This window comes from Vanessa atalanta, chromosome 6 (assembly GCF_905147765.1).
Source record: "Vanessa atalanta chromosome 6, ilVanAtal1.2, whole genome shotgun sequence".
Lineage (NCBI taxonomy): Eukaryota > Metazoa > Arthropoda > Insecta > Lepidoptera > Nymphalidae > Vanessa > Vanessa atalanta.
Genome location: NC_061876.1, coordinates 5,491,433 through 5,512,663, shown reverse-complemented (window position 1 = coordinate 5,512,663; position 21,231 = coordinate 5,491,433). Strand labels below are relative to the sequence as shown.

General features: G+C 32.7%; 4 protein-coding genes across 4 annotated transcripts; 3 read left to right on the top strand and 1 right to left on the bottom strand.

Moving 5' to 3' along the window:
• Positions 1 to 47: 47 nt before the first annotated feature.
• LOC125064756 (solute carrier family 22 member 7) lies at positions 48 to 3,371 on the top strand. Its single transcript, XM_047671957.1, has 8 exons — positions 48 to 282; positions 353 to 435; positions 527 to 686; positions 1,079 to 1,405; positions 1,474 to 1,698; positions 1,828 to 2,045; positions 2,455 to 2,654; positions 3,095 to 3,371. The coding sequence occupies exons 1-8, from the start codon at positions 65 to 67 to the stop codon at positions 3,284 to 3,286; spliced, it is 1,623 nt and encodes a 540-aa protein (XP_047527913.1). The 5' UTR covers positions 48 to 64; the 3' UTR covers positions 3,287 to 3,371.
• Positions 3,372 to 4,410: 1,039 nt separating this feature from the next.
• Positions 4,411 to 7,395, top strand: LOC125064753 (BTB/POZ domain-containing adapter for CUL3-mediated RhoA degradation protein 3). The gene is made up of 3 exons (XM_047671954.1): positions 4,411 to 4,768; positions 4,851 to 5,110; positions 5,222 to 7,395. The coding sequence occupies exons 1-3, from the start codon at positions 4,603 to 4,605 to the stop codon at positions 5,672 to 5,674; spliced, it is 879 nt and encodes a 292-aa protein (XP_047527910.1). The 5' UTR covers positions 4,411 to 4,602; the 3' UTR covers positions 5,675 to 7,395.
• Positions 7,396 to 7,890: 495 nt separating this feature from the next.
• On the bottom strand, positions 7,891 to 9,156 carry LOC125064752 (INO80 complex subunit B). The gene is made up of 3 exons (XM_047671953.1): positions 8,983 to 9,156; positions 8,552 to 8,904; positions 7,891 to 8,484 (listed from the first exon to the last, which is right to left on the bottom strand). The coding sequence occupies exons 1-3, from the start codon at positions 9,032 to 9,034 to the stop codon at positions 7,939 to 7,941; spliced, it is 951 nt and encodes a 316-aa protein (XP_047527909.1). The 5' UTR covers positions 9,035 to 9,156; the 3' UTR covers positions 7,891 to 7,938.
• Positions 9,157 to 9,399: 243 nt separating this feature from the next.
• LOC125064678 lies at positions 9,400 to 14,687 on the top strand. The gene is made up of 5 exons (XM_047671845.1): positions 9,400 to 10,685; positions 11,005 to 11,258; positions 12,225 to 13,299; positions 13,951 to 14,136; positions 14,643 to 14,687. The coding sequence occupies exons 1-5, from the start codon at positions 9,411 to 9,413 to the stop codon at positions 14,685 to 14,687; spliced, it is 2,835 nt and encodes a 944-aa protein (XP_047527801.1). The 5' UTR covers positions 9,400 to 9,410.
• The last annotated feature ends 6,544 nt before the right edge of the window (positions 14,688 to 21,231 follow it).

The window sequence follows — 21,231 nt, the reverse complement described above, 5'->3', positions numbered from 1 at the left end:
ACCGTTAGTAGTTTATATATAAGAGTTGTAAGATACTGTTTCCTCATTATAATTTTGTAACAAAATGGATAGTATTTATGACCGCACACTTTATGAGATTGGAAATGAGAGCAAATACCAAAAACGTTTTGAGATTACATATCTCGTAATATTTATAGGATTTTGGGGTATGACATATATGAATATGATTCTCTCTCTGGCAATAACACCACACATGTGTAAAATTCCAGAGAAACCCGGAAATATCAGTGAAATGGATTGGAAAATTATAAATATACCAAGGTAAGGATAATTATGAAATCATTGTTGTTTTAATTTTTCTATTGAAAATAAGTTTGAAATCTTTTTTTAGGTACGAAGATATTATTACGAAGCAAACAAAATTCGAAAATTGTCTAGTATATGCTGAGCCCTACAAGAATAACAAAACCATGGGTACGTAGGTGCGTACGTACCTATATATGTATCAATATAATTATTCTAAAATAACGAGTAAATCGTACTTATTTGTCAATTCTTAATACAGCATGTCAAGAATATACTTTTGATACTACATGGTATGATACGACGGTGCCATCCGATTATAACTGGGTGTGCGACAAAGAATTGAATGTTGCTAATATATTGGCTTACAGCAAAGTTGGAGATATTATTGGATCAATCTTCTTCGGCTGGTTCAGTGACGTGTACGTATTGACCATTTAATTTTCAAAAAATATAAATTGTTAATATGTTCTGTACAGCCGATTATAAAAATGGAACACATTTAGGATACCGACCGTATCCTAAAAGGGTTCTGTTCTTCTATACTGTCTTAACTTTAAAGAATTGGGGCAAGCAAGCCATCACCTTTGTAGATTCATACTTGCTAATTAAATTTATCATAGAACCACCACATTGGGAAGTAAGGTATCTTGGAAATAATTCTTTACTTATTGTACAATAATAATTTTAAATTGTCAATTTTTCTCTTTATATATAATTATTTATTTATATAATTCTTCTGTACGTGTGTATGTAACTGAACTCCTCCTAAACATTTGGACCTCTTTCGATGATATTTATTGTTTACTTACAGATATGGCCGACGCTATACATACATAATTTCAGTGGCGATGTTGTTATTTGGACGTTTAATTTCTTTAGTAGCTGGAAATTCATATATATTTTTTTCTGTTGGATGTTTCATTGCAAATTTACCATCTTGGTCAGCACCACAAAACGTTACATCCATATCCATAGAAATGTCTTCAACAAGACGCCGATCTCTTATTGCCAGTATGCGCTTTACAGCTTATAGTACCGGACTATTTGTGATGGGCTTATTATTCTGGTGGATTAGAGACTGGAGAATTTTTACTATAGTTACAACAGCTCCTCTAATTCCTTTTTTAATAATGTCTTGGTAAGTACTTTCATAAAGTTACTCAAAACCAAATGCTCTTGTTCGTAATATATTACTTGACTTTGCAGGACAATGATTGAATCTCCTCGATGGTTATACACTCAAGGTAGATTACAGGAATCATTAACACAATTAAAGAAAATTGCAAAAGTTAATAAAAAAAAAATCGAGGACAGCACAGAAAAGGAACTGCTGAGCGCAAATTTCAACGAATCACCTCAAATTTTTGGTGTGATGATGTTGTTTTCCTCAAAACAACTTACAATAAATACCATATTACAGGCAATAATTTGGTAAGTATAGATTTCCTTTTTTCTATAACAAACCTTTCTTCCAAAAAAGACGGACTTATGTTTTAAAATATAATCGTAATGAATACATTTTTTTGAATATTATTTTAATAAGCCTCCAATAACTTATAGGATTGTTGCTTCGTTGAGTTATGTGCTGTTAGTGATGAGATCAGGAGAAAAAACAGACGGAAACCCATTTCTCGATTTCGCATGGCAATCATTAATAGAGGTTCCTGCAGTCTATCTAGCTGCTTGGCTTGCGGATAAAATTGGTCGCCGTTATACAGGAATAGTATCAATCGGAGTTACAGCAGCCATGTGGACAACTTTAGCTATTAGAGAAAATAGTACGTACATAAAATATACTAGATGAAAATGCCTTGAAATTTGATATCATATTACATTTCATTTTTTTTTAATACATTTCATATGTACATAATTATTTATTAGTACTTAGTTTTTCATTAATGATTCCCGGTCTAAAATAATAAAAAAATCTATTTATGTTCTGTGATTGTATGTTTGCCGATTTTAATGTACGTTTTTTTTCTGTATTTAATATTTATCGATTATGTGTGTAATGGTAAATGTAAATTTTATAAACATAATATTTATAAATGATGATTTTGTCTTTAAGTTCATTTTGTATCAGGTTTGGTTCAAAATGGGACTTGTTAGTTTTGACTCTGCAGTGTTTTTATGTGTACTTTTTTTAATCTATACGATTTTGAAAATAAACTTTCTATTTTAATTTAGGCGCAGGAGGATGGATTCGCAAATGGTGGATGGGAACTTTATTGAACATTCTTGCCAGATTAGCAACAACTGTGATATTTTTTATAATTAATTTGCTAAACATGGAACTTTACCCAACTTGTATTCGACAAACGGGTACGGCTTTAGGAAATATCGTAGCTGGAACAACTTCAGTAGTGGTACCTTATGTGTTATATTTGGTAAAGATTACGTTTATTTTTATTTTATATTTAGTATTTCTGTTAGAGGATTATTCGTGATCATATTTTATAAAGTAAAACAACTTTTCATTATTTATAATGTTAACGATGTTAACTTTAGAAAAGGGAGAAATATACCTAAATAATAAAAATAGAAAAATATAATTTCATCTTTTATAAGATATTAAGGAGCACATGTAGCAACAAAATATTTTAGTAAAAATATTTATTTTGTCCCACACATTATTCTATACTATTTTGATCATGCTATATTTAATGTATTAGAAGCGATTAGGATAAAAATACAATTTATCTTTAACCTTTGTAAACTCAGTATCCTGCATTCTGTGCCCTCAATTAGGAAAAAGTGTAAATAACACATAGTTTACTTTACTTGTGTATTATAAATGTACTAATAGGTACTTTGTATTGTGTTATAGGGCCGGCGAATTGATTCAAGGCTACCTGGTATTATAGTGTCACTCACATGTTTACTGGGTATTTTAGCATCGTATTTGCTACCCGAAACTTTAAAAGCGAAACTACCGGAAACGCTAGAAGAAGCCCAAACATTTGGACGTAAAAATAAAAGTATTGATTCAAGACAATTGCAACCTTTAAAAACACCATAAAATGTATAATAATGGCAAACTTACCATTTGTATTATTTTATAAAAGCATGAAATGCAACATATACATAAATTAAAATAAACAAATCGATTAAAGAGAATAAAGAGTTTTATTCCTTAACTTGATATACATTGACTTTTGACTTTCGCTACAATTGTAAAGTGCTGTGTGCAGAGATGGCCCAGTGAATAGAATAGTTGAATCATATAGTGATGATCTTCAAGTACCTGAGTTTATTTGTATTGGATATTCTGGTTTATTAAAACTTTTCTGTTATTATCCAAAGATAATTTACTTCATTGAATTATTAAAGCTAAAATGACACTGCACTTGTTCTTATATTTTAAATATTTGTCTTCTCACAGTCGATGAAGACTGAAATTGGGGGAGTACGATAGTATTAATTACTTTATTTATCATTTTATTATGTGTTGTGTCGTAAAGTGGGAGGAACTCTCCGTTTCCGTTTTCATCCTTGATTTTCATTAGCCGATAAAATCCTACGCCATCTTATCCTTTTATCACGATTCTCGAATATAGTTTTCGTTTATCTCTACCAACAGCTTAGAATTCACAATAACATCTTGATGTGTCATTGGTGTGGCGTGGACAGAAGCACCACCCAGCATATGCCGCTGGATGTGTCCAGCGTAGAATGCTGAAGAGTGAGTTGGTCCTGGTTTGTAAGATAATATAACAAGACCCGTCATCGGTACAAGTCATATCGGTTATCCAAGAAAAAGAGAGGTAAAAAAAACTAAAATTCTTGATTTTGTGGAAATCTTAGTTTTCTCATTAGGTTTTAGCTAGCAACTAACAACAATGCATTGTACTTTTAAAATAACTTGAATTTTTCTAAAACTCATTGGATTCTTTACAAATTACACATCTTAAAAACGTTTTACGTCAAACCTTTTATAGTCATTTAAATTTTATATCATATTATTTAATAATTAAATTTAATGGTAAATTCGAATAGTTACATTTTTTTAATACATTACATAAATACAAAATTACTTATTCGTACTTAGTTTTCTGTTTCTTAGTGTATATTCTGTTACGTTTTTATTGTATTTTTTTATCTGTATTTAATATTTATCGATTATCAAATATCTGTGATGGTAAATGTAAATTTTATAAATGGCGCCTGGCGGTGCTTATTAGGGCTATAATTCTAACGTTGTTAAATAAAATTTTGTTCACAGAATGATTGAAATAATAATTTAAGCTTAAGATTTTGTGATTTTCACAACACGTAATTATTTGACGTGTTATCATTATTTGTGTTATAAGGTATCCAACAAATTAGTGTTATAAAATGTCGGGCGATCACAAAACATTGATAAAGGGTAGCCCATCGCAATATGTAAAATTAAACGTAGGTGGAACTTTATTTTATACTACAATTGGTACTTTAACCAAAAGTGATAATATGCTGAGAACAATGTTTAGCGGTAGAATGGAGGTTCTTACAGATTCAGAAGGTACCTAATTGTATTTTTTTACAAACACAATTATTTATTAAACTATCTAGTTATATTTATTTACGTATATTAAATTTTGTAGGATGGATATTAATCGATCGTTGTGGCAAGCATTTTGGTACTATTCTGAATTATCTTCGTGATGGAACTGTGGCACTGCCTGATACCTTTCGGGAAATAATGGAATTATTAGCTGAAGCTAAATACTTCTTAATCGAAGAGCTCACCGATTCATGCCAACAAGCTCTAAGTAAGAAAGAGAGAGAAGCAGAGCCAATATGCAGAGTTCCTTTAATAACATCACATAAAGAAGAACAACTTCTTATTATGTCAACTTCTAAGGTTTGTATTATTAGTTAATGATTTAAAAATATAATTGAATTATGATATTTATGGCAACATATACTATAAATATTATTAGTTTTGAAAATAATTATCTCATTTTTCCCACAGCCTGTTGTAAAGCTGCTGATCAACAGACACAACAACAAGTACTCATATACAAGCACATCAGATGATAATTTGCTAAAAAATATTGAATTATTTGACAAGCTATCTCTACGCTTCAGTGGGCGTGTCCTTTTTATAAAGGATGTTATTGGCTCCAATGAAATCTGCTGCTGGTCCTTCTTTGGTCATGGCAAAAAGTGTGCTGAAGTTTGCTGTACATCAATTGTTTACGCAACTGATAAGAAACATACTAAAGTGGAATTTCCTGAAGCCAGAATATATGAAGAAACATTAGGCATTTTACTGTATGAAAGCAGAAATGGACCTGACCAAGACTTGATTCAAGCCACATCATCACGTGGTGCTGTTGGTGGCCTGTCTTGCACAAGCGATGAAGAAGAAGAGCGCTCTGGCTTAGCTCGTTTGAGGTCAAATAAGCAGAACAATCAATCTTAGCGGTTACAGTCCGGTTTGGCTCGCCTCCGGAGCTCCAAACGTACAAACGTTTGATACCAAGCCGGTTTTTACTTTCCACTATGCTGGCTACCATGCTTAGGATTTTAAATTTGACTGAACTATTGTCTACACTGTGAGTCAACTTTCTGTGACTTCCTTATCTAATGGTGTTTTGAACATTAAGTGAATGAAGCATTTACTCTGAGAAGTTGGAAACATGGACAATACACATTTGTGTACAAATAAAAACAGAATGAGTGAAAAAGAACAAACATGTTTTAAACAAAGTTTTAGTTCATGATATGTGAATTAAATAAAATAGCCTGCAAGACAGTGTAATCGTGTCTCTTTTTAAGGAAAAGATTTAAAAAACAAGTCATGAACTAAAATACTATCATTTATTAGTATCAGTAATATAGATATTTCTGGTAGCATTATTAGACCTACATGTGTAAATGTATGCTTCTTACAATATTTACCTAATGAGAAGAGTACATAAATTATTTCTGTTCAAATTGCAGTATTGTATTTGTTTATGGATGTTTAATGATAGTTGATGTTTTACCAATTCAAACATATGTCCTATTTCCTTCATACTTGAAAAGCATATTTATTTCATAAATGAGTATTATATAACAGAACTTTGCTGAGTAGTATTTCAACATGAGAACTGTGTACAACCTTTATAGTACATTATTCATAGAATAAGATTAAAAAATTATCACATTGACAGCTCAATAAAATGCCAAATTGATGTTGTCTTTAAAAATTAGATCCAAGTCTATATTTAGGCTATGTATTTAAATTATTCTAGCAGTACTCTATTAGAATGATCTTAATGTAATTGTATGTGCACTTAAGTATGGAGATAAATTCCAAAACATAAAATTAAAAACAGATAAATGGAGATTACAAATTTTTAAAGATGTATTTATACTATGAACTGAACTTGAGTTATTTTAAATACTACTTTTTTAGTGATGTATAGTATGTTAGTTGAATTTGCATTAGTCATGATAAATGTTCCCAAGATGTAGATCGTAGGTGCGGCGGCAAGTAGTGACCTCTTGCATTAAATATAAGGTGCATGTTCAATGTATTTATGTGTATCTTTAGCATTAAGTTGTGATATAGCGGGGAAGTTAACTTGAGACCTTTAAGACCTTTATAGAAAAAGACATCTCGACACAGATGTTGTGTTAAATTTTATTGTAATACATATTATATCTCCGAGTGAAAACATTTAATAAATATTTTTGAAATAATATACTGCTAATTTGAGGTCTCAAGTAAGCTTTGAGTTGATGATTATGCATGTTTAAAATGAGATGTTATTGATGCCACTAGTTAAAAAGCTGAGTCTAGTCTGATATTTATTGTTCCAATTCTATTGTAATGAGAATATTTATATCAGTGGGAATGATTTGAGGCTATTACTTATTTGTTATTATCCTGTAAGACATATTTTTAAGCCTTTCCAATTTAAAGTTACAAAGTGTTGATAGATTGACTTTATATCTCTCTTAAATTTTGTATTTAAAATATTTACCTTTAAAAGTGTCTAAGTCATTTCATATATTTGACCATAGAAAATTTACTTCATTAGATTGAGGTTTAAATTTATTAAAACTAAGTGTCTACAAAGTAATAATAATACATCAGTTATGTATAACATCTTAATAAATGTTTATCTCTTTTTAAATATATGCTCACTGTTTAGATGTCACATTAGTGTTGTTTTATTTTAGTAATGCATACCATCTGTCCAAATACCTATTTCTTATTCGTTATTTCGAAATATATGTATAATTTTTATGATAATCTATTTTGCAAATACACTAGTTTAAATGTATGTCAAACAGGAATTCAATTATTGAATGATTTTTACAATTTTTTCAAATACACAGATGGAATATCCCCAAGTAGTTTCTTTTGAGTTTATACTTGTTATACAGAAAGAGGTAAGTCTTATTATGTAGATAGGATAGATTTAGGTTACATTACATTCATTGTGACTATCTTTCATGGTTTGTTGTCATTTGTGTCCATTTTCGGACACTGACCATTTGGTATCAGATTTTTGCCACACCCAATGATTTCTTTATACAAATTTACCTCATGAATATTACACATTACAGTAAGTAATTATTTAACTTTATGTAGTCGATGTCAACATTATAATAATAGTAAGGAAATTAACCCCTAGCAGTTTAAAATTTTTATTATTAAAATCAAAATAAGATAACACCTTTTTATAGGTCACTTTATTGACGTTCATTTGCAAGTAAATTTTTTTTATAACATTCTAGACTACATAATGGTACATCTGTTTTGGAACAGTTGTATTTTTTTATTTGATTACATCCATCAACCCCACACATTGTTGGTTTTGGGGCATCTATTGGTGGTTTGTTTTCTAAAGGGAATGGTATACCCGGTGGAAGAGACAGTGATATATCATTATCTCTATTTTTGTACACTATCATAGGCTCCCATTTCCTTATTGGTTTCCCCCTTTGGGAATTTTTAAGGTTTTTAGATTCTTGTTTCTTAAGTAGCCGGTCCATAGTTTTCTTTTTGTCTTTTTCCCTCTTTTCATCGGCTAATTGTTTTCGCTTCTGTGATTTTAATGCAGCTTTTTGTATGGCTTCAGCTGTCATGACTTTTTCTTTATAGCCTGATGGTAGTGCAAGCAAAACCTCCCTACCAGGACTTGTTTCTTTATCAGTGCCTCTTTCATACATGGCTCTTTGTCTAGCAGTCATCATTTTAGGATCTTTAGGTTTAATTTTCTTTAATTCCTCATCAACCTGTAATTAAACAAATTATATAAAGTAGTGAAAAATAAATTGAAATAACAGTGTATTTTAAAAATACCTCTTCAAGTTTTCCAGATTTTATTGCATCAAGCCATCGTTCCTCTTCACTTGAAGTTCCACTATCACGACCTTTTGTTTTCTTCTTTTTTGAGGACACCTTTGGTGGGGTGCTTGATGACGATCCTGGCATTGACTTTCGAGAATCCGAAGATGACTTAACAGTTTGGGCTTTAAGAAGGTCGGCTGCTGATGTACTTGGGAGTTCTTTTTTGGACTTCATTTTAAAAGATTTATCTAAACCCTCCTCATAGGCGACATCAATTGAACTATCACTATCATAATCGTTGTCGAACTTTCGTTTTTTGTGTTTTTTATGTTTATGACGTTTATGTTTCTTTTGTGGAGAAGTATCTAAAAAATTGTTACATTGTTGAGTTTAAATGGTGTGTTACTTTTTTTTTCAATAAAATACTAAAGTAATGTCTTTACCGATGACTATTTCATCCTCCGTGGTACTTTGATCGCGTTGTCTTCGTACCATTTTCTTTTAAAATCGTAGTTTTAGAAATTCAACTTCATGTATAATTTAGTATTAATAAAAATCGATACTAACAGTTTCTTGAATCTCTAATGTAAATAATATACAATCGTGATATTGGTAGCAATTCAATTCTGTCATTTTTATTTGCTTATAACCTATAGATGACAGCTTGATTGGAAATTGAAATGTCAAACAAAGTTTTAATAAAAAAACACATAATTTGAATAGGAGGTCTGTGGTATTGTTTACTACACGTGCGCGATTTCTAAATTAGGTTTTTTGTACTAATATTGCTTAGTTCCACTAATATTTGTGTTGTCCTGCGTTATTACTTGTTGTGAGGTAAGTGTTTTTTTTAATAATTTAGTAGTTGGTGATGGAATCTGAGGAGCCCCCGGATGGGGGCGGAGGTGACTCCATAAGTCATGATTGTGTGATGTCTAGTGAATCTATAATCAGAGAAGACTCCAAAAAAGTCCTAAAGGCTGCCAAACGCTCTCAAACCGCTGCAGAGAGTATTCTAAACAAACGGGATGCTTCCTCTCCCCCTAGCGCTTCGATTCAACACACATTCACACTCCCCGAATTTAGCGGTACTAAATTGAAGTATAACGACTCCGATCAAGGCCCTTTTATTGTCCACGCCTCACGAGTGGAACCCGACCCATCAGCTGGTTATACGATTAATTTACTTAAATTTGCTCAAATTATTTACAGAAGCAAGGTTTCTGGTGTTCTCAAGGGAGGAATTAAATCAGCAGGACGCAACCGTGTTGTTGTTGAATTTGAGAATGCTTCTTCTGCCAATAATTTCATTGACAGTCCATTGTTCCAGGAGCATAATTACAAAATAATTATCCCAGCTTTTCACATTACCCGAATGGGTATTGTGAAGCAAATTCCCATCGACTGGTCTATGGAGGAGTTTCTGAGTAGTATCGAATGCTACACCCCTGGTTGCCGGGCTATAAAAGCAAGACGGTTGAACCGAAAATCTGTTACTGACGGTAAAACTGAATGGTTACCTACTCAAACAGTCGTTGTGACATTTTTAGGTCAAACCTTACCTGAGAGAATCTTTTGTTGTTACACTTCACTTCCAGTATCCCTCTACTCCCTTCCCACTATCCAATGCAACAATTGCTGTCGCTTTGGGCACACTCAAGATAAATGCAGGTCCAAGCCAAGGTGCTTTGTGTGTGCTCAACCTCATCATGGACGTTCCTGTAAAGTACCCCATTGTGAGGCTACATGTCTGTCTTGCTCAGGTCCACATCTGGCTACTGACCCCAATTGCCCAGAACATATGAGACAGAAACAGATAAAAATTGTGATGTCAGAGGAAAATATCCCATACAATGAAGCCTCTCTCCGTTTTCGCCCTACCCGTCGCTCTTTTGCTGACTCCGCACGTTCTCCTCCCAACTCTATGTCCACTCCCACTCGCCCTACGATGAGCCCTCTCACTCCTATTTATGAAATCTCCAGCCCTCTAATCCCTCCTGTTTCATCCCAACGGAAAACTGTTCTTCTCAACCAACGACCTCGCCCTCCCCTTAGTAAGGGATTCGATAAAGAAGCTCACTCTGCCCTAGTTAGTTCTCCAAAATCTTCCCAGCCTAATGGCTGTGCTCTTATAACTTCAGATAATTCTAAACAAAATCCTGATTTATCCAATATCATCCAACTTTTGCTTTCTTTAATCGATATCATTACCAAGCATAATATCAGTTTACCGTACACTGTCACTGAAAAACTTAATCAGTTCACTCCTTATTCTTTTAATAAAAATGGCGACAATTCTCCAATGGAATTGCAAGAGCATTAGACATAAAAAACATGAAATCATCTCTCTAATTACCTCCTACCATCCTCATATTTTGGCCATCTCGGAGACATGGTTAAAGCCGGGTTCTCGTTTTCGGATTCCTGGATATTCATGTCTCCGCGATGATCATGTTAGTGGATGGGATGGAAGTGCCCTTCTTCTTAAACAATCCCTTATCTATTCATTGATTCCTCTCCCTCACCACTCTCCCTCTTTTAATATTGTAGCCGTCAGGGCTATAAATACAACCTTCGTGTCAATTTATATTCCTTCTCCTAATTCTTCCATTATTTCTGAATTAAGCTCTATCCTCTTAACTCTTCCTATCCCTTTAGTTGTTGTAGGTGACTTCAACTGCCATCATACTATGTGGGGTTCCCTTCAGTGTGAATACCCTTCTGCTCACCTCATTGATTTGTTTGATAATAATAACCTTTGTTTATTAAATGATGGCTCGCCTACTAGAAGAACTCCTCCATCTCAGAATCCCAGTTGTGTTGACTTGTCCTTAACGTCTCCCAATCTGGCCTCTCAGTGTAACTGGAAGGTATTATCCTGCTCATATGGTAGTGATCATCTCCCCATTCTTATCTCCTTATCCCATACTGTTCCTGTCTCGCCTATGCCATTTCCTCCTCTCTTAAAGTTTCGTATCTCGAAGGCTAAGTGGGCAGAATTTCAGCAATGCGTTACAAGCCAGACAGATCAATTTCCTGTAATAACTGTTGAAAACTTTTTACAAACTTATAATGATTTTATTTCTGCTTTATTAAATTCGGCCAATCAATTCATCCCAATTAAAAAGTCTCCTAAAGATTTCATACCTTCCCCCCCTTGGTGGGATTATGAATGCACGGAAATCATCCGCAAACGGGATGAGATGGAAGAGGTCTTTATGGAATTTCCGTCTTTAGAAAACTACTTAAATTTTCAAAGTACAAATGCCAAATCAAAAAGGGAATTATCCTTGAAGAAACGTAACGGCTGGTTTCGTTTCTGTGAGAGTCTTTCTCCCCGAACCCCTTTTTCACTTGTTTGGAAAAAAATTAAAAACTTCCGAGGTTCTTTCAGTGATAGCAATCCTGTTTCTAACGACCCTTCTGTCTGGCTCTATGATTTTTTGGATAGACTGGCTCCACCTTTTGTTCCTCCTGAAAATTGTTTTCCTTCATCTTCCCCTTCTCCTCCTTCCTATGATCGAATGGATGATCCTTTTACACGTGATGAGCTCTGCTCTGTTTTAGACAATCTCCACGACTCCTCCCCTGGTATTGATGGTATTCCTTACTCCTTTCTAAAGAAATGTTCTGACTGTTCAAAATTAATTTTACTCTCTATTCTTAACAAAATTTATGAAACTGGGTTTGTTCCTGAGTCATGGAAACATCAAATCATCATTCCTATCCTTAAACCTCATAAAGATCCTAAAGATCCCTCCTCCTATCGTCCTATTGCCTTATCGTCAGTTCTGGCCAAAATTATGGAACACTTAATAAAAAATAGATTAGAATGGATTCTTGAAAGCAGGAATATCTTGCCAAAATCGCAGTTTGGGTTTAGAAAAGGTATGGGCACGATGGACAGCCTGAGCGTGTTCTCTTCGGAAATTCGCCTGGCCCTCTCAAGGGGACACCATCTTGTTGGTGTCTTTCTTGACGTCACTTCAGCCTATGATAATGTTCTCCTCCCGCTACTCAGGCAGAAAATGCTCCAGCTGAGTCTTCCCGCGAGGATGATTAATGTTATATGTAACCTTTTCATGCAACGTTATATTTCTGTTCGAGTCCAAGGTACTATGCATCCCCCAAGAATAGTATGGAAGGGGTTACCACAGGGATCAGTTTTAAGTCCCATTCTCTATAGTTTATATACTTCTGAACTTGACTCTTCTTGTTCATCCAATTGTAACATATTACAATACGCAGATGATATAGCCCTATATTACGCCTCAGAATCTATCGACGATTGCTCTGTTCGCCTTAATTCTGCTATACAAAATCTTTATATCTGGCTAGAGGATCATGGCTTATCTCTGTCTGGTCCCAAAAGCTCTGCAGTGGTGTTTTCCAGAAAAAGATTGATACCAGATGTTGATATTATTCTGGAAAATGAGACCATCCAAGTAAAAAATAACGTAAAATTTTTGGGGGTATACTTTGACTCTCGTATGACTGGCACGGTCCATCTTAATTACATTAAGGAAAAATGTGAGCTTGGTGTAAATGTTTTGAGGTCTCTTTCAGGTGTGTGGTGGGGTTCTCATCCCTACACTCAGAAACTCCTTTATAACGCCATTGTTCGGATTCATTTTGATTACGGGTCATTCTTGCTTGAACCGTGTAATAAATCTGCTTTAGCCGATTGGGACAAAATTCAAGCTAAGTGTCTCCGCATCATTTGTGGTGCCATGAAGTCCTCCCCCATAAAAGCTCTCCAAGTAGAATGTCTCGATCCTCCCTTATTTCTTCGTAGACAATATCTTTGTGATAGATTCCTCTACAAAGCTGTTCAAAATTCTTGCCACCCATTACTTACTTCTCTTTGTCACCTTTCAAATTTTATTCCATCTTCAACTTATTGGACTCATAAAGAAGCTCCTTGCCTTTTCAAAAGTTATGAAAAATTTATTGCAGCATCTCCTCTTTTTCAATTTCCTGGTAATCCTTTGTTTGCTGTCCCTTTTGATGCACTTGTTTTTAGGCCCAATGTAATTACATATTTTGGTATTAATAAAGAAGATCCTGGAGCCAACGTTCGGTTTAAAAACCTCTTAAATGAACAGTTTCCCGGGTGGCGAACTATATTTACAGACGCCTCTAAACTATCTGCAGATGACCCTGTGGGTTCAGCGGTGTGGGTTCCTGACATGAAGCTGACCCTTAGTTTTAAATGCTCTCCCAAGACATCTATTTTTTCTGGAGAAACAATAGCTATTTATGAAGCTGTATCCCTGGTAGAATCCCACAACCTTAATAAAACTATAATTTTCACTGATAGTCGCAGTTGTTTAGAAGATATTTTAAAATTTCCCTTACGTTCTAGAGATGTTCACCCAATTAACCTCAAAACTCGGGAACTTCTTTTTAAGTGTCACTCTGCTGGAATTGAGGTAGCCCTTGCTTGGATTCCTGGCCACTCCGGGATTTCTGGCAATGAACAGGCTGATATATGTGCTAAGTGGTCTATTCGCAATGGTACGGAGACTTATGCTAACTGTTTTGCCCAAGATTTACGTTCTCTCGCTAAAATTGATCTGAATAAGCGCTGGAATGATGTATGGAACTTTACCCGTCATGTAAAAGGTAAATTTTATGGCAGTTTGCAACCTAATATTCCATTAAAACCCTGGTTTTCTGAGTTCCGTAACTGCTCTAAATTTTCTACTTCGACAATAATTCGGTTGCGTCTTGGGCATAACTGCAGCCCTCATTTTCTATCGAAAATCAGGGTTCGGGATCACTCTTTGTGTGAATGTGGCCTTGATGAGGGTACCGTTGAACATATTTTCTTTGATTGCACCAGATTTCCTGTTTCACTGTATGATGTTCTTCCTCCTACTTTCCCTCGCCCTTTCAACATGTCCTGTATTTTGTCTTCTTCAGAAATCTCTATTATAACTATTTTATTTAAATATATTGAAAGATATAACATTAAACTTTGAATAAGTTTAAGTATATATTATTTATAGAATAAGTATATTTATGTAGGTAGTTTTATTATTTTATATCTTAGTTGGTGTTGGTGTTAATATATTATATTGTGATGTCCTGTTTGTTTTAGATCGTGCTACTGGTCATTTGGCAGAACGAAAAAGTGCTGTTTTAAGCAACCACGTGTATTTTTCAACCCTGACACTGGCAGAATTGTCAACCTATTGACAGATGCCATAAACATAATAATAATAATAATAATAGATGACAGCTTTGGATGCGAGTCATATAATCCATCCTATGACGGTACTACACTTGGCGTAACGTAACAATAATGCGTTTTTTTCTCTTTATATTTTGTAGTTTTATTATTTGCTAATTTTAATATTAAAAAAAAAATGTTTTAAACTCTAAACAAATTTTAATGTATTAAATAAAAAGCATTCATGGACAATCCATAGAGCAATTTTTTTTTTTATGAAATAGGCGGGCCGGCGGGCAAATTTGCCGCTTGATGATAAATGGTCAACACCGCGTATAGACAGTGGCGGAATTTTGTCACCAATCTTAGGAACTAAGTAATTATGTACCTTGTGTCTGTTGTTACAGTGCCTCACTCACAACTGGAACACAACGAAACAAAGTATAGCTCTTTTTATAGCATTATCACTGAGTAAATTATGGGCTATTTATTTTTTGCTTCTAGTTATTATAATTTTTATTTGTTTCAAGTGCATTTGGTGACTCGCCACTCCGCCGACGAATGCGTCTATAAAAACGGTGGGTGTTCTAAAATGTGGTATAACATCTAAATCGGCAAGTAAAGAGTTAAGGGGCAGTTAAATATTTAGTTGAAAAAAAAAACAGAATATCTTTATGAAATTTTATCTTTGACTAATAAACTTGTTAAAAAATTTTTATGGTCTACACTTATCGTGGTGATATCTAATTTTCGAAAAACTAAATGGAAATCAGTTAAAATAAGGTCTGATAAGTGTTTTGGGCGTCACACCTGTATTTTTCAGACAGTCCGCCGTCCGCTGTGTAGCAGACAGTCAAAGCAGAGGTTTTAGTGACTGAGGAATCCCACATAATCCGGTTATGTGGGATTCTTACTCCTATTCCTAATATCCCCAGGGTACTTGGGTACCCGAGTACCTGTACCTGTGCTTGTCTAAAAGTTTTAGCTGTTGTGAAAAAAAAAGGTTTTAAGAAGATATAAGAACAATGTCGGCATAGTTTCATCATATAATTACAATTATAAGTGGCATAATATTTTGAAACAATCAGTGAGTCAATCAATTTGAGACATTATCTAGCTTCGTCCCCTATATCCAAGTGCTGTGATGAACGTTTTCAATAATTGTCATATAAGATTAAATTTTCATCACAAGTAGCAATCCGATTTGCAATCTCCTCCGTGTCTATTCAACAGGCAAGTTTCGGCCCCATTTTGCTGTTGTTGTTCAATGAGTTCATACGGTACTTACTTTGCAAACTTGTTGATTTGTATAATTTGACGTTCATTTACTGGTACAATAAACACGTCGTTGGTTTTACGTGGCGTCTGCTACGTCGGTACCACGACGGAACTCGTTATATAAATATCGCGCATTAAATTATATATATTGTAAAATACATTTTAATATGGAATTTAAAGTATACTAATAAAAGTAATTTCAAAAGTAAGGATCTAACAAAATTGAAGTACTTTTCTTTGGGTGTAATTAACTAGAATTACATCCAAATAAAAGTAGGTAATATTGATATTTTTATTAAAAAAAACTATCTGGGTTCATTATGTTGAAAATCGGAATAAAAACTGGTCCGAAGTCCGAAGGGAAAGAGCTCTACACGTGAACGTTTTTAGCTTATTTAGTGCTTCCGCGATGGAAAAATAACGTTAACAAACCAAGCGTTATTAATTTCTTCTTTCTATTCGATCCGACAGCATTTTTCCATGTTGTTCAATTTTGAAATATTGCCTCGCATGTAGCAGATTTATGTGTAAAACTTTAAAAATGGCAGTATAAAATTTATGTGTTACAAAAATGTTATTAAAAATTGTGTTATTAGATTAAGAACATCATTAAATCGGCAAATTATGTTGGGTTCTGTGACTAATGTACTGCCTATATTCATTTAGATAGGTATATATATGTTAATATTTTCAAAAAATAAACATTGAACTACCTCGTATAATGTCTGTTTACATAGGACCCGTAAAACATATAAAAAAAAAAAATTACAAGATTTTATGTAAGTTCACTCATTCGTACATGATAAAATTTTGCAACTGATTTTTAACCAGTCCTGCTAACCGATAGAGCTGAAATGAGACTTCAGCAAATAATATGAACTAGAAGTTCAGGGCTTCATGATAAAGCGAAGATGTGATTACAGGTGCTCCTCATTTACTTAATAATTTAATTATATAGCAATTATAAATAAGTTCAAGTTGGGACATAAGGATTAAATGAAAGCTTGGTTTTAAAAAGTTTTTATATACTTTTTGCTGAACATATTCGTGTCGATATTATAAATTCAATCGACTATAGAGGGTTAGAAAAACATTTTATTTTTATGTTAAATTTTATATGTACGTCAGCGTTAGCTACGTTAACCGACCCTGCAAATTTTAAAAAATAAAAATTAAATCACGGGTGCAAATTGTTAATAAAGAAAATGAGAAATGCGCTCAGCAAATATTAAACACGTATATTGATTTTATAACGTTTATTTATTAGTTTATATAAATAAATAATATGATATTAATTTTATTGTAAAATATATCTATGGTTTATAGATGTGAATTTAAATATATTTTTTAGACTGACCACCGGTTTCGCTGCGTACAATTTTTTGCATGTATTTTGGAAACTATGATAAAATCAAATTCAAATGCTACAAGAGTAAAAGACAATTTTAATCTATATTAAATGCCCAAGGTAACTAGCATATTTATCTAAAACGGATTAATATCGGAATAATTAATTGCAGAAAATAGCTTAGCATATAACCTATGTTTTTTTACTAATTTGTAATAGATAAAAATGGTTATTATGACCTTAGAACGTTTCATTTATGTGGGTTCATAATCAAATATTTTTAGACGTCTATCATCAAAGTGTGATTATATTGCATTTTATTAATTGATGTAATAAAGTAATCACACCGCCTTAAAAACAATATTTATGCAAATGATATTATGCGTCACTCGCGGCTAAGCCACGGCACCATCGCCCCAGTAAAACACGGAAAATTCGCGTGTCATTCTATTGGAGATGTCTGCACGGGGAGCACTGTCTCTAAACATGCGTCGTGACGATTATAATATTCGACTCGGCGTTCCCTGTATATTTTACTCAAAAGAGTTTGCAATATTTGAGCATAGCTGTCCAGTAATATATTAATAATATTTAAAGAACCTTTCTTCAAAGGCACTTTACAAATTCATGGTTTTTGCCATGATAAAAATATTATTTTTATTTGATTTATATTCTATGTTATTCTATTAAAATTCTATTAACAGTTAATTTAATGTAAGGTTATCGCTAGTTTGCAATGAAGATTCTACCGAGAAGAATCGACACGAAATTGAGTTTCTATTTAGATGTGGGTGATGAATTTCTAGTTACCTTTTTTTCGAATGAAATTACACATTAAATCGTGTAATTTTTTTATAAAAACAAATAAATATATTTATTACATGTATGATAAAATGTACGGTAAATGTATGTTTATTATTATGTATCGAAATTTTATAATTTTGTTATTATTAACAAAAGTTAAAGCTTTTTTATCATCTCTATTATTATTTTTTCGTATAACAAACCTTAACTCTACCAAATTTATTAACAGGTAAAATTGTATACTATATACATACTTTCCATGTAAATTTTTTATCTAAGTATTGCCTTACGAGTCCCATATAATGCATTGCATTGGCACATTTCCTGCCAAGGATCAACAGATTCATTAAATAAAATTGTTACTCCTTTAATTGCATTAGCAATAGCTGACGCGACAACGGCGTAGCTGGAGGAAGTAAATAATTAAATCATTATTCCATCCGCGTACACTTGCAGCAGTTGGTATGTTGAAATTGCTAGTTTCATTGCAAAAAGTAGTAAACGTAGATTGCGAGCTCACCAAGAAACTTCGTACGAAATATTTTCACTAAATCGTACGCAAGGAATTAGATAAGTAACGACGTTTTATTTAACTTTATTGAACGATTCTTTCGGTTATATTCTATTACGACTCATTCCTTGTGAAATGTTAATTAGGATTGAATAATGTATATTGAAATTGTATAATTTGTGAGGTAGTGTTATAAAATGTATGCGTTATAACAAAAAAGCTTTTTTGGTAGTGGTTTGTAAAATACTTATATCCGAAACATAACACTTGTTGATTTTCAGGCAGAATATATTATATATTTACAATTGTATTTAAATAGCAACTTTGTATTTTAAATGTTGGAAAAGAGTGACTATTGAGTTTCTTGTCGGTTCTCTGTAGAATCTAAATTCATTCATTCGTCATTCCAAACCGGTGGTAGCTTCACTTAATATAGTTTGATAAATGACGATTCAAAATTTCTTGTTCGATTCAAAAAAGCCCACTTGAACCAAGTATATTTTGATTTTGATTACGTTCGATCGAGGAGTATTTAGGACGATAACATGGTATACGTACAATACAGTACATATATATATATATATATATATATATATATGTATATTAATGAACTCTATGCAGTTCACCCGCATTATATTATTCACAGTGTACTAAATTATAAAATTCATCATAATATATGCAAGAGATTGAAATAATATTATATTGTAACTATTTATTGTTCTGTTGCTAATGTAAATTTAAGTGTCCGAAATAAAATGTAATTCGATAAATAGAAATATAAGTAACATTGTTATTAAACTAATTAAGCAACGCCCTTCTTTATTCCATGCGTGTTTTGCACGATGCAAAATAAATAATCCTATATTTAAACCCATTAAAAATTTCCGTGCTATATTAAATTTTCACAAGCAAATACATTGAAAACTTGAATGCGGCATTAAAACTCATTGTTCGCAAGTTTCCGCTAAGCTAACGAAAGCCCACGACAATCTCCAGTCCGCTGAAACTCCGCAGCCGCGGCAACAACTTCACCTGCAATTTTATTATGAAAATATGTGTTTCTAGAGTTACGACTCAATTATTATTTTAATAAAGTTTTAATAAGTATTGTTTAACTTATGCTGAGTATACCAATGTTGTTTTTTTTTGAGTTTTTGTAATGCCTTCTTTAAATCAGATGCTAAAGCCCAGTTGTTAGAACATGTGCACCTTAACTAATGTACGTGGGTTCTATCTCTAGGTTTTCCTTTGTTTAATTTGTGTTTATAATTCATTAACATGTATAAGGAGGCGAAGAAAAATATTATTTGTTGTTAAGAACAGTTATCATAACAAATAGTAAATCATTTAGATTTCCATTGTAATATTTACTTTTAATGTGACTTTTTGATATTAATTTTAATAAAACAGTTATAGGTTCTGAAAACTGCATAATACATTTATTTTTTTATAGTATTCTAGATGCAGTTTAGTTGAGAATGTCACAATAAAAATGATTTTCATTTGTCAGTATTAATGGGACTAAGTGACTGTATATAAACTGATAAATATCTACGTTATCTCTTTTTCATTACATAGTATAAAACAAAGTCGCTTACTGCCGTCTGTCCCTGTGTATGTTTAGGTATTTAAAATTACACAACGGAGTTTGATGCTTTTTTTTTTAATAGATGGATTGATTCAAGAGGAAGATTCAAATGTATAATACATGCGAAATATAGTAGAGGAAAACTGATAATTTCTCTTCGTTTCTGAAGTGATGTCGTAAATAAACACAGTAAAAATAATTTACTACAGTATTGTACATCTTAAAAAGGTCTTCAAAAAAATCCGCAACGGTATATGACTATCTCTTAGGGATAACCCACAATAACCATTTTTTATCCTTTACTTTTTACGAGAAATAATTGCTTATTTTCGAGACAGCGAGACAGCATTTAATACAGCATTAATCCTTATCCAATTAAATACATACATTGTGCATTTAATATAAATCACTGTGACCTTTACAGCATGTAAATTACATTAATATTTTCGAAGATATTACAGATTTAAAATACAGGTACATAGCGGTTTGTATTGTCTAATGCCAAAAAAGCTGTGAACGTTGTAAGACATTCTGTAGTATATTTAGTATCAGCATTGCACCCGAGCGAAGACGGGGCGGGTAGTACTATCATATAACATTTAGTAGAGTTACTTCGAGAAAGGATAAACTAAATTTCCCGAGATCCAGAATCCCAAATTACTGACTCGTAACTTATTACCATGTTACATTACTGAAGCATTAAGTTTGGAATTTCTCTAAAGTGTGTCAACGCTGTTCCAATTAAAGCTATTATTATTATTAATTTGAAAATCAAAAGTATTTACATATGTGTGTGTAATGTATAAAAGTTACAATGTAACACCTATACAAGGTTCATATACAAGAAATATTTTATGACAAAGGTATACTATAAACAGCCATAATGGGAATATAATTCATTGCGTATGCACTAAAGTAATATTTAAGTAAAGCCTCGTCACCATTAACTTTTGTAACAAATATATATTATGAAAAAATCGTTCCTATT

Bases quoted from the DNA above. Each gene is read 5' to 3' on its own strand.
- LOC125064756 (XM_047671957.1), top strand. From the start codon at position 65: ATGGATAGTATTTATGACCGCACACTTTATGAGATTGGAAATGAGAGC. The intron at 436-526 runs GTACGTAGGTGC...TTCTTAATACAG, and splicing joins CAAGAATAACAAAACCATGG to CATGTCAAGAATATACTTTT. The intron at 1,406-1,473 runs GTAAGTACTTTC...TTGACTTTGCAG, and splicing joins CCTTTTTTAATAATGTCTTG to GACAATGATTGAATCTCCTC.
- LOC125064752 (XM_047671953.1), bottom strand. From the start codon at position 9,034: ATGGTACGAAGACAACGCGATCAAAGTACCACGGAGGATGAAATAGTC. The intron at 8,905-8,982 runs GTAAAGACATTA...ACAATTTTTTAG, and splicing joins GGAGGATGAAATAGTCATCG to ATACTTCTCCACAAAAGAAA. The intron at 8,485-8,551 runs GTATTTTTAAAA...GTTTAATTACAG, and splicing joins AATCTGGAAAACTTGAAGAG to GTTGATGAGGAATTAAAGAA.
- LOC125064678 (XM_047671845.1), top strand. From the start codon at position 9,411: ATGGAATCTGAGGAGCCCCCGGATGGGGGCGGAGGTGACTCCATAAGT. The intron at 10,686-11,004 runs TCTAAACAAAAT...GTTAGTGGATGG, and splicing joins CTCTTATAACTTCAGATAAT to GATGGAAGTGCCCTTCTTCT. The intron at 11,259-12,224 runs TTCTGCTCACCT...TTATGAAACTGG, and splicing joins TCCCTTCAGTGTGAATACCC to GTTTGTTCCTGAGTCATGGA.
- LOC125064753 (XM_047671954.1), top strand. From the start codon at position 4,603: ATGTCGGGCGATCACAAAACATTGATAAAGGGTAGCCCATCGCAATAT. The intron at 4,769-4,850 runs GTACCTAATTGT...TAAATTTTGTAG, and splicing joins GGTTCTTACAGATTCAGAAG to GATGGATATTAATCGATCGT. The intron at 5,111-5,221 runs GTTTGTATTATT...TTTTTCCCACAG, and splicing joins TTATTATGTCAACTTCTAAG to CCTGTTGTAAAGCTGCTGAT.